Source organism: Salvia hispanica, chromosome 3 (assembly GCF_029641045.1).
Source record: "Salvia hispanica isolate PSC_SH4W2 chromosome 3, Shi_PSC_v1, whole genome shotgun sequence".
In the NCBI taxonomy this organism is placed as follows: domain Eukaryota; kingdom Viridiplantae; phylum Streptophyta; class Magnoliopsida; order Lamiales; family Lamiaceae; genus Salvia; species Salvia hispanica.
Window position 1 is genome coordinate 23703784 of NC_142694.1, and position 15024 is coordinate 23718807.

Genomic DNA, 15024 nt, shown 5'->3' on the forward strand with positions numbered 1-15024 from the left:
TCACTGATATGGTATTTCTGCCATATATTGGAGACCATGTGCGACAACTTACAAATCGTTATACCACTGAATCGTAGAATACAAATATACTTGATACATAAAATTCTTTTACTATTATGTGTGACGAATAAAAAACTTAATTAGGATACAAGTAATTTGAATTCAATTATTATGTGAGTGGTGATAATTACTTATAACAAAAAAAGCGAATGTAAAGATAAATACGTGAAATAGACTAATAATGCAAGGCCTAATGTTAGCTTTGATGTTGTCTTCATGAGTTAACGTGGTTTGTATGGGATGCATTAACCTAACAAGCCGCTTAAAATAATCTAGAAACATATAACTCAATTTGGACCAATAAATAGGATGACTCAGATTCATCCCGAAAACATATCATTCTTGGGCCGGATAGTATCATTCTATAACTTAAAAGCATATCATTCAATCGGTGTACCGGTACACCAGCGTCTGTATATATCGACGATTCGGTATGTCGGTATATACTGGTATATCGAAGATTTGGTGTACCGCAGTATAGGATATCTAATACAGTTACCATTAACGCCCAATTCATTCGAGGTATTTTTTCGGTACGGTAAGTTTGGTATTCCGATATTTTGGTATAATTCCCCCACCTCTAATCGTTCTTATTTGCATTCAATATTATTTTGTACCGAAGTATTATTTTATACTGTTAAGCAATGGCATTGTTACTTATATTGAAATCATTTTACATCAAAATTAGTATCATACTCCCTCCGTCCTATAAAAAAGAGACTTTTGTCATTTTAGTCCGTCTCATAAAAATAATTCATTTTTATTATTGGTAACTTTTTTTAAGGAAGTGTGCCCCATTCTCCATTAATAATACTCCAATTATTTTTCTTTCTATCTGTCTTATTACTTTACAAATTATGCATTAAAACTCGTGTCGTCCCAATGGTCTAGCAAATGGAGTATTCTCTACTGAGCAACATAATTTTTGTACTGAACATAGTATCATTTTGTTAAGACACACGATATTATTATCACACAAAAACAATATCAATGTGTCTATGTTACAATAATCGTATTTTCCTCTTTGGTATAATACTATGTGATTGGGATTTTGTTAGAATCATCACAAAAAAGTTATTTAAATTAAAAAGCTATGAGAAATTCAAATTTTCAATTACTTTAGTAGAGAGAAATTGATATTCAAAGTTAATATGAAAGGAATAACCGTCGCGACCACATAAGTCAGATGTCAAAATTTGCCATTTTCATTTAAAAATTAAAAGAAAAAGAGAAATTCATTTTAGCCACTTAATCACAAGAGTACGCCGTTCAATTATTAGAGCATCCTTAACCCTGGCCCGGATTTGGGACGCAAGTCCCCTCCACATCATCATTCCCTCAAATTAGGGGTTACAGGCCACAACTCCATTAACACCGCAGGCCACAACTCCATTAACACCTCGGGCCACAACTCAGGCCACAACTATTCATTTCACAACATATTTTAATCGTAAAATAGAATACGTTGAACAATTAAAACCGGGAAAATTCATTGTTCAGTCAGAAAATAGGAAAAGAAAATTACAAATCCTAGAAAAAAAAAATTACCAATACTAGGGAAAGAAAATTACCAAACCTAGAAAAAAGAAAATTACAAATCCTAGAAAAAAGAACTACTTTTTCTTCATTTGTGCGCGAAGGTATTCGATCATCTCACGGTGCAATTCGAGCTCGTACTCCGACATTCTCGAGGTATCCCTCGATGTCAACTCCGTCAGCTGGCCCATCCGCAACGTAATACTCATATCCGACATAGAGTCTGATATCTTGTCCAAGGAAGGATTGGGTGGCGGCGGCGGCATAGCGGAGTAGCTCGCAGTTGCCTTCCCCTTTGCTTTCCTCTTTGCCGCCTTTGTGTCCATCGGACGGCTTTCAATACCAAGAGATGAGAGGAAGAAGTCATCGTCTGTCACGTTGAGGTCGATTGGCGGACCTCCTTCGCTCGAAGTGTAGTGTCCGGCGGCGACTTTGGTTCTCTTCGACGCCGCTTCAGCCCCACCAGTGTACTTCGGGCTCTTCTCGACAAGCTTCCAAACGTCAAAGTACTTGAAGTGCTTCTTCCCGTCAGCGAAGTAATCTTCCTTGGCCTTGTCCACAAGGTCCATCTCGCTGTGCCCGCTCGACCACATCCGGACTACGTTAGTCCACTTGCCATTCCACTTGTTAATCTCCTTCTGCACCCGACCCCAATGCTTGCGTAGCTTCACGTAGGTACGCTCGAACGAGCCTTCGGGTCGACCAACGTTGTACTTATCCGCAATCAGCTGCCAGAACGCTTTGCCGCTTTGCTGGTTGCCAATCACAGCGTCCTCGGAGACGTCGACATAGTTCTTGGTCAGCCACATTGTCTCCTGCGGACTGTACTTCTTCGGCCCATCCTCATCGGCAACCTTGCCCTTGCCCCTCCGTGGAGCTGGCTCCATATCGCTGATATTGTACTCATCAGTGCTAACTGGCGATTCCATGTCCACATTGGTAGGCAGCCCGGGACTAGGCGTTGCATCTGGATCGGGTGTCGGCGGCACTTGCCGGTTCTGGGAGTTCACGAAATCGTCCATCTGGCGTTGGTCGTTGTTAAACCAATCCATAGAACTCAAAAAGTCTTGAAATGCTAGAGGATTGAGAGTGAGAGTTTGTGTGGAAGAGTTACAAAAAATGAGCAAATATAGTGTATAAATAGAAAAACAAAAAAAAAAATTGAAATTTCGTGGTGACTTGCGGCCCGGCCCGAACGCAATTAACGCCGGGACGGGCCGCATCCGCTGCGGCACGGGCACGCATAACGCCAGCCGGGACGTGACTCGGGAGCGGCCCCGGGACGCAACTGCGTCCTCGGGACCGTCCCGGGCCGGGACGCACGGTGCTCCAACGCTGTTCTCGGGCCGGGACTCGCAATTTGCGGCCCGGCCCGCTTGCGTTATTGATGCTCTTAGTTACTCCTTATAGAAGATTTGAGTTATCATTTTATTACAATTATATATAGATAAATTTATTTATATATAATAAAGTCCATACAAATAATTTGATCAAGACACTCTTCACCACAAGGACACCCGCCGATCAGCCCCCCGCAGCACTGGCCGCCATGTTAGCATACACTCTATCAAAATGCACGCGTGGTCTGCATTGCGAGTCCTCTAAGTTTCCTAGTGTTGCAAATTTTTGGGATCAATTTCCTATACTTGGATAGTCAAACTTGTATCATCAATTTTGTTAAAGTCATGCCTATATGTTGTTTCGCCCTTTCTTTAACTCACATTGAGTTTTAATTGAAGTCACAATTAGCTACGTAAATAAATCATTAACTTTGATCAAATTCTAATCAAACTCATAAAGTTTAATATATACGAAATATGTAATCACGAGTTTTTATTTTTCATAATTGTCTCTTGATGAAATTTTCCCACGATTAAGTTTATTACTTTGAATAAGGTGACCCGTACGCGCATTGGTTTTGATGAGATTACTGATTATATAATATTTGTTTGGTGGGATGATTTTGAATACATAAATATCGTGATTTATTATTTTGTTTCAAATCTTATTCTGACTTACTAAATTTAATTAAAATTCATTGATTTAAATAATTCTTTAAGCTAATTCAAAATAACAATAATTTAATAAACCTATTTTGACCAAACTAATTACGATACCTAATCCCAACAAATTTGAGTACAACTACAAGTACGCAAACAGTCTTTTAACATTTTTGTACTAGAAAATAAAGATTAGACTCTAAAATAGAAATGAACACTTTTATTCAGTCAATCACATGGGCCCCTAGCTTTGTGTTGCTGTTTCCCTCTCCCCTTATCTGTTCTGTTTGCGGAAATAGAGATAAAGTGGAAACTCATTACTTTTAAATGCTATAATTACTACTCCCTACATCATTCTATACAGTATGGACGTTTCTTTTCGGTATGAAATTTAAATGAATAATAAAGTAGAAAAGTAAACAGATTAGGAGATATTAAAGTAAGAGACACCAAAAAATGAAATGACTCAGCTACAATATAACAATCCAAAAATGAGATACGACTTAGAGTAATAGAGGACGGATAGAGTTCTATTAAGCTCAACAGCTAATTTTTGGATAGTAAGCGGAAGGATTATTCTAATTTGTTTATATTGGAAAGGTAATAATAAAGTTTGCTTTACTCTACATTGAATTAAAGAAGGCATAAAGTAGGCTTACTTTCCCAAATATGGTGGTATTTGAACTAATTAATTATATAGATTTTATTTACTTTCTATACTAGTATGATATGCCTAGTGTCTGATTGAGTTGAGTGGGAAGGAAGAAAACAAATTAATCCCCATAGATGATGAAGAAGAAGAAAACATTCCTTGAAAAAGGATCTGTTTTTTCATTTTTACATGGCGGAAGATTCTACCATAATAAAACAGCGGTTAAAATGGTAACAAGGAGATTGAAAAGGATGAAAAATGATTGGTTAACCTAAATAGCATAATATTAAGTTGTACATCTCTACAAATGATGATGATGATGATGATGATGATGATGATGACAAAATTAAACAGTAGAGAGGCGCTCAACTCAATTATCCGTGCTCCATTGGCTGTGCGGCGCCGCTGCGGCGGTGAATTTGGGGCACTTTGGGCTGAAGAAGGAGGATTCCATCCTCGAGTTGAGAAGCTCGACGATGGGCGCGAACTTGACGCATCGCGGCGTCTTGTACTGATTGATCGACGCGCCGAGGCTGATGGCGTAGTCCATGAGCTTGTCGAACGTCCCTCCTTGGACAATCCTGATCTCGAGCGGGCCTATGGCCTCGTACGCGCGGTGCTGCCTGTACACCGAGTTCAGCGACTCCTCGACTGTTAGGCAGCAGTCCTCGAACACTGATGGTGGGATCGGGATCGACCTGTTGTGACTCAGCTCCCAGTATAGCACGTAGTGCCCTGGGATGCTGCTTGTGTCCGCGTAGCTTGTGTACTCGGTCAGTGATGCCCCGAACGGCTCCAGGTGGCCGACCGCGCTCATCACCGCGGCCTGCAGCTCCACCTCGTCGGTCTTGTCCGAGTCTATGCTCAGCACCACGTTCTTCCTGCAGATGAAGTTGAACTGCGGCGCCTTGTTCTTGAACCCGGCCACGCGCAGCACGTCGCCCACTCTGTACCGGTACAGACCTGCATGATGAACTCAATCAGAACATAGGCTGTTGACATAGTTAGCCACTGATCGCACTACCTGCATAAGTTGTGACGACAAGCTCGTATTCTTGGCCATGCTTGACATGGGCGAGATCAACGAGCTCGTGCTGCTCCTTCTCGTTGAGGGAGACGGGGACAGCGATGGAGTTGGAGAGGCTGTCGTTGCGGTGGACGGGGAGGAACTCGAAATAGGCCATGGTGGGGATGAGGGTGTAAGAGACATCACTGGGCTTGCAGAGAGGGTTGAGATTGACACCAAAGTAGCATTCCGAAGAGGCATACATTGTACAGACAAGGGGCAAACCATTGCTGTAGTAATCCAGGGTCGGAATGTACTGCGACATGGTCCCCGTCACGATAACGTCCACGTATTTCGTGTTAGGCCAGAGGCGGGTGATGATTCCCTGCCACGACCCTTTTTTACACTCGGACTCCACAAACTCGGCCAGCTTCGGGTCGGGTTTGAGGATCCGCATCACGGCCTCCCTCACTCCCTGATCCGTGATGAGGGAGTTGAGGGTCCCCGTGCGGATGTCGTGGCAGAGGAGGGCCCAGTGCTTCTCCAGGAAGCGGATGGCGCGGATGAAGCCGGAGGCGAAGACCGCGCCAACGCGGAGGACCTCGTTGTGCTGGCAGAGGCCGCAGAGCATTTGGGAGTACATGCTCTGGTAGGAGTCCGGGCAGAGAATGGCCTCGTTCGGGCTGGTGTAGTTCGTGTAGGGATCGTAAGGCCGGTCCATGAAGTGGGAGCTCTTGTAGTAGCTCGTTAAAACCGGACGGGCGGGGAGGCCGCCCGGGGTCTTGCTCTCGCATTTTATGAATAAGAAATACATCCCCTTCCCCTTGTCTAGCCCCGGGACGAACTGGCTCATCACCGGCATCAGCAGGCTATACAGAAGCGATCTCCGACCGAGCTCCTCCTCGATCGTTGGCATCATTTTCCTCTCCCCGGCAGATGTTCCAGAGCTGCATCCAACAAAGACAATTGAATCACATGCAAGAATCATCATAAAGTAGGGAGCAGAGCTGTTGTTATCAGTGTGGTCCAATCTGATTTCTCTTTTTGAAACAGAAAAAAGTGGAAATTAAACAAGAGAAAAGTGAGGTGATTTGGGTTACCTAGTGAGGAACTCGGAGATGGGGCAGGAGCAGAGAATGGGGGAGGTGTCGCCGTTGGCGATACGGGTGATGTCGGGGAGAATGTCCTCGTAGGAGATGACGGGCAAGGTTTTCTTGAAAGTATCACGATCAGTGTGGCCGTTGAGGCCGTGCCTCATGAGGTACTCGACGTTGGCATTTCGGGAGAGGATTTCGGAAAGGACTTGCTGCTGAATTTGGTCGGGGTTGGAGGTTACATCCTCGATGAAGTCCAGCTTCTTCTTGTTGTTCTCGGCAACGCTGAAGCCGGACATCATCGGGTTCTGATCGGGTGCCTCAGGCATGGTATGTATGTATGAGTTAATGTAGTTTGTGATGGAGTGTGTGTGTGTGTGTGAGTCTGAGGTTGGGGTGGGAGAGGGAGGTTATATAGAGGAGGATGGGGAGGAAATGGGGCCCACACTGTTGCGTTCAAAAGTGCAAAGAAGCAAAATGGATGGATGGCTTGATTGTGAATATGGATAGGACTTTGTGGCAATTTGTTTTTCAGATATCACTCACTCACACGCTCAAATTTAATGGTTCATATAATTTGCATTCTGCCCATTTACTACCTTCCCACCAACTCATCTTTTTCTATATATGTATGTGTTTTTTGTTGTTTATAATTATTCATACACAAAATAGATTATATGTATAGAGTAAAAAGACAAGTGAAATTTGGTGGAATGCAATGGGTGTGAGGAAAGGGGTAGATGAAGATGAGGCTGAGTTGACCGGCAATACCCAGTAATCCCGCACATATAACATGCGTGCTTGTACTGCGGGTGTTTCTTCACAAGGCAGCAGCTTCGTTTCCCGGTTACCATAAAACCGGCTTCTTATACCAACAGATCGCAACGCAGTTGGCAGCACGGAGCTGTGGTGAATATAGGTAACGGGTTCAAACCCCAACACCTTCCGGAAACTTTCAGCCTTAATCCGCAAACGCAATCGAGGGATTAGTCGGATTCCGCCAAAAATGAATTCAATACACATTTGGTTAAAAAAAAACAACTTCTTACTCCATTATTTTTTTACTTCAGTTGTAACGGCTTTACACTACTCCTGCGTTTTGACAGCTGGCGCCCACATCACCCATCTAACACGTGTACGAATAGGAGCTTCTCTCCACCCGTTTCTGTTTCTTCATTCACCGTTTAATTCAACGCTACACACCTGTTTTCGTGCATCATTTTCTTCTATTTCAGCATCGTGTTTCACAGAAAAAAACTGATGAGTCAAAGATGATTATTGGTTTTATGTCGTTTAATGTGATATAGATAAAGGTTTTAAAAATTAAATCAAAAGACACATGATTAAGGTTGCAGTCGTCGTATAGAATTGTGATTTTGTATAGCCCCAAATTGGCAGTGCACCATGCTAACTGCCGCTGACAAACATGCATGTGACAACGCATTTCAGTTCCATCAAATTGAACTAATTCAGTTTTTGAAATATTCACACGTGCAGCCAAAGTTACATGAAAAGTAATCCTATTTCAAATTTCGATATGATAGATCTAGAATGTGAATGGAATAAAATTTCCAATTCATTTATTTACTTTGTATAGTGTTTTTGCATTTATTAACCATTCTTTGTCTACACACCTTTACCCTTTAACAAAATGAGGAGCACGGTGATTCGGATGATGACATTGTTCTTGATGATGACTTGACTTTTTCTAATTTCTATTATCTTGATGCAACTGCAACATGTAACAAATCCACTCTTTCTAGCCACTTCAACAAAGAAGATGTGCTTATTATTATACACGAAATGCACACGGAAGAGATCTCGTCAATGGCAGCTTCTCCGCCAATTAATGGTAGTTTCTCCATTGTGTTTTTTCTCCAAAAGACTCTCATACTCAGTTCATAGCATATTCGCATAATATCACGATTCCTATCCAAAACTTCAATGCAGTGCCACTTGTTAACCATAGTCCATAGGACTTTTGTACTCAGTTCATAGCAAATAATAACAGAACATTTCTTTTAAATCTTTCGAGCTATTGTCTATTACTCTCTCTGTCCCACATTTGTAGTAACATTTAGTTATGGCACGGGTTTTAAGGAATTGGTGGAGTGTGTAATTACTAAAGTGAGAGGTGGAGTGTGTAATAAATGAAGTGTGTTGGTGGAGTGAGATGATGGAGTGTGTAATAAATGAAGTGAGATGATGGAGTGTGTAATAAATTAAGTGAGTTGGTGGGTCCCTTTTTGACTTTTTGGTTTGTTATTTTTGTTTTGATTTATTTTAATGTAGATAATGGCATTTGGGTGTAATTTTAGTGAATAATGGGGTAAAATTTTCTGTGCAAATATGGTAAATTCTAAATGTTACTCCAAATATGGGACAGACTTTTATGGTAAAATGTTACTACAAATCTGGGAAGAAGGGGGTAGTTTTTAGGTAAATTCACATCATTTTTTCATCGGAAAATGGAATGCACCACATGTGATTAGAACTCAATGAGACACGTGTTAATCACTTATTTGATGAAAAAAGTGGCAATATTGTAATTTGTAACTTTTCTCAGGATTTAAGATCAACATCCTCGTTTATTATAGTAGGCTCCTATCGCAGATCATCACTCTAAGTAGGCTCTTGAAGTTCCTAGTTGGTTACAACCATGTTGGCCATGACTGAGTCATTCTCCGGCCCACCACTCTAACTCGTTGAGCATATAAATAAAAGCGATACTAATACATGAAGAAGAGCTGATATAATTCCAAAAGACTGATCCATCAAGAAAGAGAGAGCTTATTTAGTTATTTTGTCTATAAAATTCTAGATTTATTATTCAATGTACAATTATTTTAAGACAAGTTTTTTTGCGTTTAAATCCGGAATTTGGAAATATCTTATTGTTGTTACAAACCCTAGAGGAAGCTACGATTATTTTACGCAATTAAACTTTGGAGGTAAGAAAATGAAATCTTTAATAACGGTTGTGAATAGTTATCACTCCACTTTCTCTCTCTCTGCAACAATAGTTATTCAGATACATGGCGTGGTAGAGTTGAAAGTCGTACCCTTTCACTAAATTCAACTCAATAAAATTTGGTTTCCACTAATGTTCCCTAAAATGTGAAAATTAATAATTAATGAAGTATACAACAAAAATAAATATAAGAGGCTTGTCAGCCTGTCTGTTACATGAATTTTATATAGCTATTCTTAACTTAATCATTTGATACGTAATCACCAAAAATAACAAGTTTGGATTGTATGGCATTTCACTAGAAAATGACTAAACAACTGTGTTTAAATTTGTCTAATTTCAATTAGATAAAAATTCTACGGTTTTTACGTAAAAAATGCGACTTTTCAATCACTATACATTTAATGTGGAAAAATTGAAATCTAACCTCAACAATATATACATATAAAATTAATTAATTTAGCGACTTTTTAGAGATTAAAAAATGTGCAGAAATGGAGGCAAGTGGGGCGCTTAGTGCTTGGTGCTGAAACTGAAAAAAAAGGAATTCTGGGAATGTCGATATGTTATTACTATACTTACCTGCGTCCTATGTGGAAGACAACTACACTCTCTCAAATCTTTGACCCTTGAATTTCTCCACTTCCACTTTATTCTGCTCTTGCTTTCTTCCTCCCACCATTTATTATTTAATGTATTTATGTGTGAGTGTATATATAAAGTTCAGTCTCTATTATATGTCTCTCTAAATTTCAACGAAAACTTATCTAAGACATAAGTATATAAGATTATTTTGAGAATTTGGAAAGGGATATTTAGTGAATACATTGAGATAAATCATGATAAAAATTTATTTAATACTAATATATCATATAAATTAAATTTTTATATGTATACTCGTTGTTGGAATAGTGATATGATTAAGAAGGTCAGTATAATCTGAAACCTATAGATTGATTCGAATAACTTGCTAAATTTAGAGGATCAATCCAAGTATGGCTAACATGGAATTCGATGGATTGGCCCTAAGTTGGAGAGGTGCAACTATATATTATTACATCTTGTTTAACAATTAATTCGACACTTCATTGATAATTTTTATAAAATAAACAACTATACGTATATTAACTTTTTTATTTATATTTAATATAAATATATTATAATTTTATTAATATAATAAAACATAAATGAATTTATAAATATAAATTCACTCTAAGAAATATTTTGACTTCTAAAGCAGAACTTAAAATTTTTCAAAATATGTTTTTATATACAAATCTTAAATTAGTATTTAATCATGTTGGAGTAAGTATATATTTATATATTTTAAAATGATCATAATTAAATGTATTACTCCGCCTTCTATTTCTTGGTTGATTTTCTTAATGTATTTATGTTAATTTTATTTTTAGCTCTGATTAGTCCAGTGGGCTAGCTATCCCAAATCATTAATGTTTAGGGTTAGATTTGACAATTTTCCAATACGATAAAATCACAATTAGATTTGCCCGTACCTAATCACCAATAACACGTGTAGAGTCAAACCGAAATCCACTAGATTGATCCGATTAATATCTCTAAATGTGATGATGATACGATGGAATTATGCAACCTTGGGTCAAATATTAAGGAGGAATGTGGAGGCAAAATAATACTCCTATATATATGTATATATACTAGACTATGAGTTGCGTTAATGTGCTAACTAATTTACAGTAATAACTAATAATTTTCAATTCTGTGTATTGAAATTATCAATACAAAGACATAATTACATCAATATAACATGTAAATTTAAATATCAACACAATAAGATTGATAAATTTATATTTTTGAGTTGATAAATTTATGTATTTGATCACACACAATATATTGATGAAATCAATGATGTGAATGCTTTTTGCCTACTACGAGTCCTCGAGCACCGTCCTCCCCTCACCCAATAACCGATCATATTCTTCATTTCAGTCAACCTTTTTAGTCTTCTTGGGTCTCACTCTTCAACAGACCTTTCACACATTCATAGGGAGCGTATATATTATATATATCAAATTATTACAGCTCCTAAACAATTGTTCTAATAATACTTACATCGATCCCTAAGTTATAGTCTCCATGTTCTTTCAATTCATACTTCCTTCTAAATATTTGGTCCCATATGTATTATAGCTTGAACTGTCCCCATTCTGCAGGCCAGTTACTATATTCAATGTTATCTTTCATAATTATTTGCAAATATGTCATTTGTTATCCAGGTTTAATTATTGTAAGTCGTGTCCATAAGTTTATTTGAATAACTTGTAGTGTAGAGCATATTTATCTATTACTATTATTCTTTTATGTTCTTCTTATCTTTTTAAACTTGAACAAAATTACGGTTTAAAATATTAAATTATAAATTTAACAATTAAAATGAGTAGTTACACATGCATCACATGTACTCCTATACGAAATGGAAGAACAATAGCCAAACTGAAAAATTATCATCGACTCCATCTTTAACTAAATAAATAGGCGTTTGATCTCTATATGGAGCGATTGCCGCATCCTTCAAGACATCTACTAATCAGCATTACGGAATACTCATTAGATCCGCCTGTGAATATCCTTAGTTTTGATAATAAAAGTAAACACTTGAAACACATTTACTCATTTAGCAGATGACATAGAAACTCCACAAACATAAATGAATCGCTGACTAGCAATACAAAGTACTCCCTCCACCCATCTGTAGTTGATGCGGTTATTTTCATCGCGAGATTTAAAAAAGAATATGTTAAAAGTGAGTTATGAAGAGAGAATAAAGGAAGAAAGGAAAAATGCAGAGAGATAAAAGAGAGAATAAGATAGAGAAAAATAAGAAAGAATAAATAAGTTATTTTTTGCCCAAAATATGTCTCAGCTACAATGAAACAACCCAAAAAAAACACGACTCAATTACAGAGGAACGATGGAGTAATACTTATACGTAACTCGTTGTAGGTTTTTATCTTAATAGGATTGAATTGTCCGTATACGAAATGGGAGAACAATAGCCAAATTAAAAACAAAAATCGTAACAAAGTCTTGGTTATCACACGTTCACACAAGATTTGGTCCTGCCAGGAAGGAAAAAAGGTGGATTTTGTGAGAATTGTAAATATTAATTTGGACAACCTTAAGCAACCTTTGGCACACAGATAAATGGGATAAATCGATTGGCCAAATTAATTTATTATTTAAACAAACATAAATAATTAAGTCAAGAGACCAAATTATGTGGTCCCTAATTTGTGTTTCCGTTCTGGTATAACAAAGTTAGATATTGCCAGTGATTAATCTAATATAAAAATGATTAAAAAATGAATTAGTGTAAAATAATCGGGTATCGGAAAGGGGGGGATCCTGCCTAAAATGTGACATTCTGGTCACACCTATGATTAATCAATAAAAGTACGTGCTTAGACTTCAATTCATGGCTATTAAGTTCCAAAATCAATTTAATTGATATTAGGAGTACTATTCTCTTTCATCACATGCACTCTTTTGCTTTGAATTATGATACCACAGGAATTGCTATCAACTGTCACTTTTTCTTTCACACACACACATGATGGATTGCATTGATTATATTAATTCAAGGCTATTGGATTGGGGCACAAACCTTATTTTAGATTTAGAAGTGAACTATAGAAGATATTTTATTTTGTACACTAATTGTAATTAGTTTTACATCCGTTGACCTGTTCAACGAACTACAATATTTGTAGTTGATGAAATAATAAAAGACACGGACGTATACAATTCTTTTTCATTAATATCAATTAACATACTAATTTGCATCTTAAAAACCATATCAGAAAGCAATTTTATGGTATTTTCACATTATGAGTGACATATCAATTCAAACATATCAATTCAATGCAAGACGTATTCGTTTGTATCTAAAAATATATGTTTTCATTAATAGTAATATCGGTTTGTATTAGTTTGTATATTTTGAAATCCTTTTTAACCTAACTGATTTCCTTAAATCAAACAACTGATATTGAAATTGATTTTTATCCTAACTCGATATTCATGAATCAGCAAACGAAAATTGAAGTCGGAAAAATCGAGACCATCCATTTTACAATATAATGAATCTCAACAAACTGATATCGAACTTCATTTAATTTTCACCCCAATTGATATTTATGAATCAGTGAACTGAAACTGAAGTCAATAAACACCGTCCATTTTTACTATCTAATGAATCTCAATAATTCTTAGATCACATATGAATGGTGTTAGGGTATTAGAACCCTATCTAAATAATACAAACAAAATGAATGCTCAAGATATCTTATCAAGGCGTCCTAAAGCAATATAGTTCTCTTTTACTATTTATTATTTTTATAAAGTCAGAATATTATTTTGTAAAAAATGTATGAAAAAAAAACGTACTAATAATTATAAATACACTGGTGGCCTATGAAATTTTTAAGAAAATGTATACGCTATTAGTGTAAAATAGAGACCTAAAGCTACACTGTATGACTTCCACCTACTTAGGAAAAATTAAAAAAAAAATTATTAAACGGGGGTCCTCGTTAAAGTACTTTCATTTGAATGCCTGTGGACTATAAATTAGGTATTCTTTTCAACTTATCTTACTAAATTTCATACTTTTGCAACACTTTTAACAATTATAAAACAGGCTTAATTCATCATGTCGTACCTAGGCAGATTCATCACAACCTAAGTCATTATTGTTCCTATATCTAGAAACTAGTCGTAATTATGATATGCCAATAATATCGTGTTACTCAAAATTTATAAGGGCTTGAGCAGCAAAATCAGTTCTATCAAATTTCCATTGATGATATATCCCTATCAAACTATGTTTGTGAAATCTTAATTAAACTGTGCCATGTTCATGCTTCACACTGTGATACTCTCACTTTCCTCTAACAACAGACAAGTGCTACATCAAAAATTATGCTCGTGTCAAGAAATAATTAATTAGAATACTAACAAAGTTAAGGCACTGAAATTGAATTAGTTACAAGGTATATATGGCCTCGTGGGCTGATTCAAGAGATGTTGGGGGAGCTTAAGTCAATTTTTAAAATATTAATTTGTTATTTTTTTTCAATTCATACTTCCTCCATCCCATTACCAGTGACACTCATAGTTCCTCTGTTCCATAAAAATATGGGCATTTTCATTTATAAAAAATTTTCCTCAACTCCCCGTATATATTACAACTTATATATATCACTATGCTCCACCATTACAACTCATTAAACATTAATAATAATGTGTGTCCCATTATCCACTAACACTACTTTAACTACCTTATCATCTTCTTTCTTACCAATTGTGCATTTCCGTGTCATTTCAATTGCTCATATTTTTATCGGACAGCGAGAGTAATAAATAGTTAAAGTTGATAGAAAATAAAGTAAAAGAAAGAATTAGATGAAATACTCCGTTACATTATTCTCTTCTTACTTTATTTTCTCTGCACTTTAACTATTTATATAATTTTTTCAAAATAAATGTGAAAAAAATATGTCACTTATAATGAGACACGGTGAGTACTATTTTTCCAACCATTAAAATTTTGTGGAAAAGCAAGAAATACAGTCCATAATTTGTGTACAAATTACCACTATAAACCTCAGTAGGCCTACACAGTAATAATATCTTGTGTTATATTTGTCTCAAACTTTTGGTGCATG

General features: G+C 36.9%; 1 protein-coding gene across 1 annotated transcript; it reads right to left on the reverse strand.

Annotated features, from left to right (window-relative positions):
* Positions 1-4510: 4510 nt before the first annotated feature.
* DFL1 (Auxin-responsive GH3 family protein) lies at positions 4511-6741 on the reverse strand. Its single transcript, XM_048109979.2, has 3 exons — positions 6355-6741; positions 5273-6201; positions 4511-5211 (listed from the first exon to the last, which is right to left on the reverse strand). The coding sequence occupies exons 1-3, from the start codon at positions 6675-6677 to the stop codon at positions 4619-4621; spliced, it is 1845 nt and encodes a 614-aa protein (XP_047965936.2). The 5' UTR covers positions 6678-6741; the 3' UTR covers positions 4511-4618.
* Between the last annotated feature and the right edge of the window lie 8283 nt (positions 6742-15024).

Coding starts and splice junctions, on each gene's coding strand:
- DFL1 (XM_048109979.2), bottom strand. CDS start 6,677: ATGCCTGAGGCACCCGATCAGAACCCGATGATGTCCGGCTTCAGCGTT. Junction 6,202..6,354: donor ATCTCCGAGTTCCTCACTAG/GTAACCCAAATC, acceptor TGTTGGATGCAG/CTCTGGAACATCTGCCGGGG. Junction 5,212..5,272: donor TGTCGTCACAACTTATGCAG/GTAGTGCGATCA, acceptor TTCATCATGCAG/GTCTGTACCGGTACAGAGTG.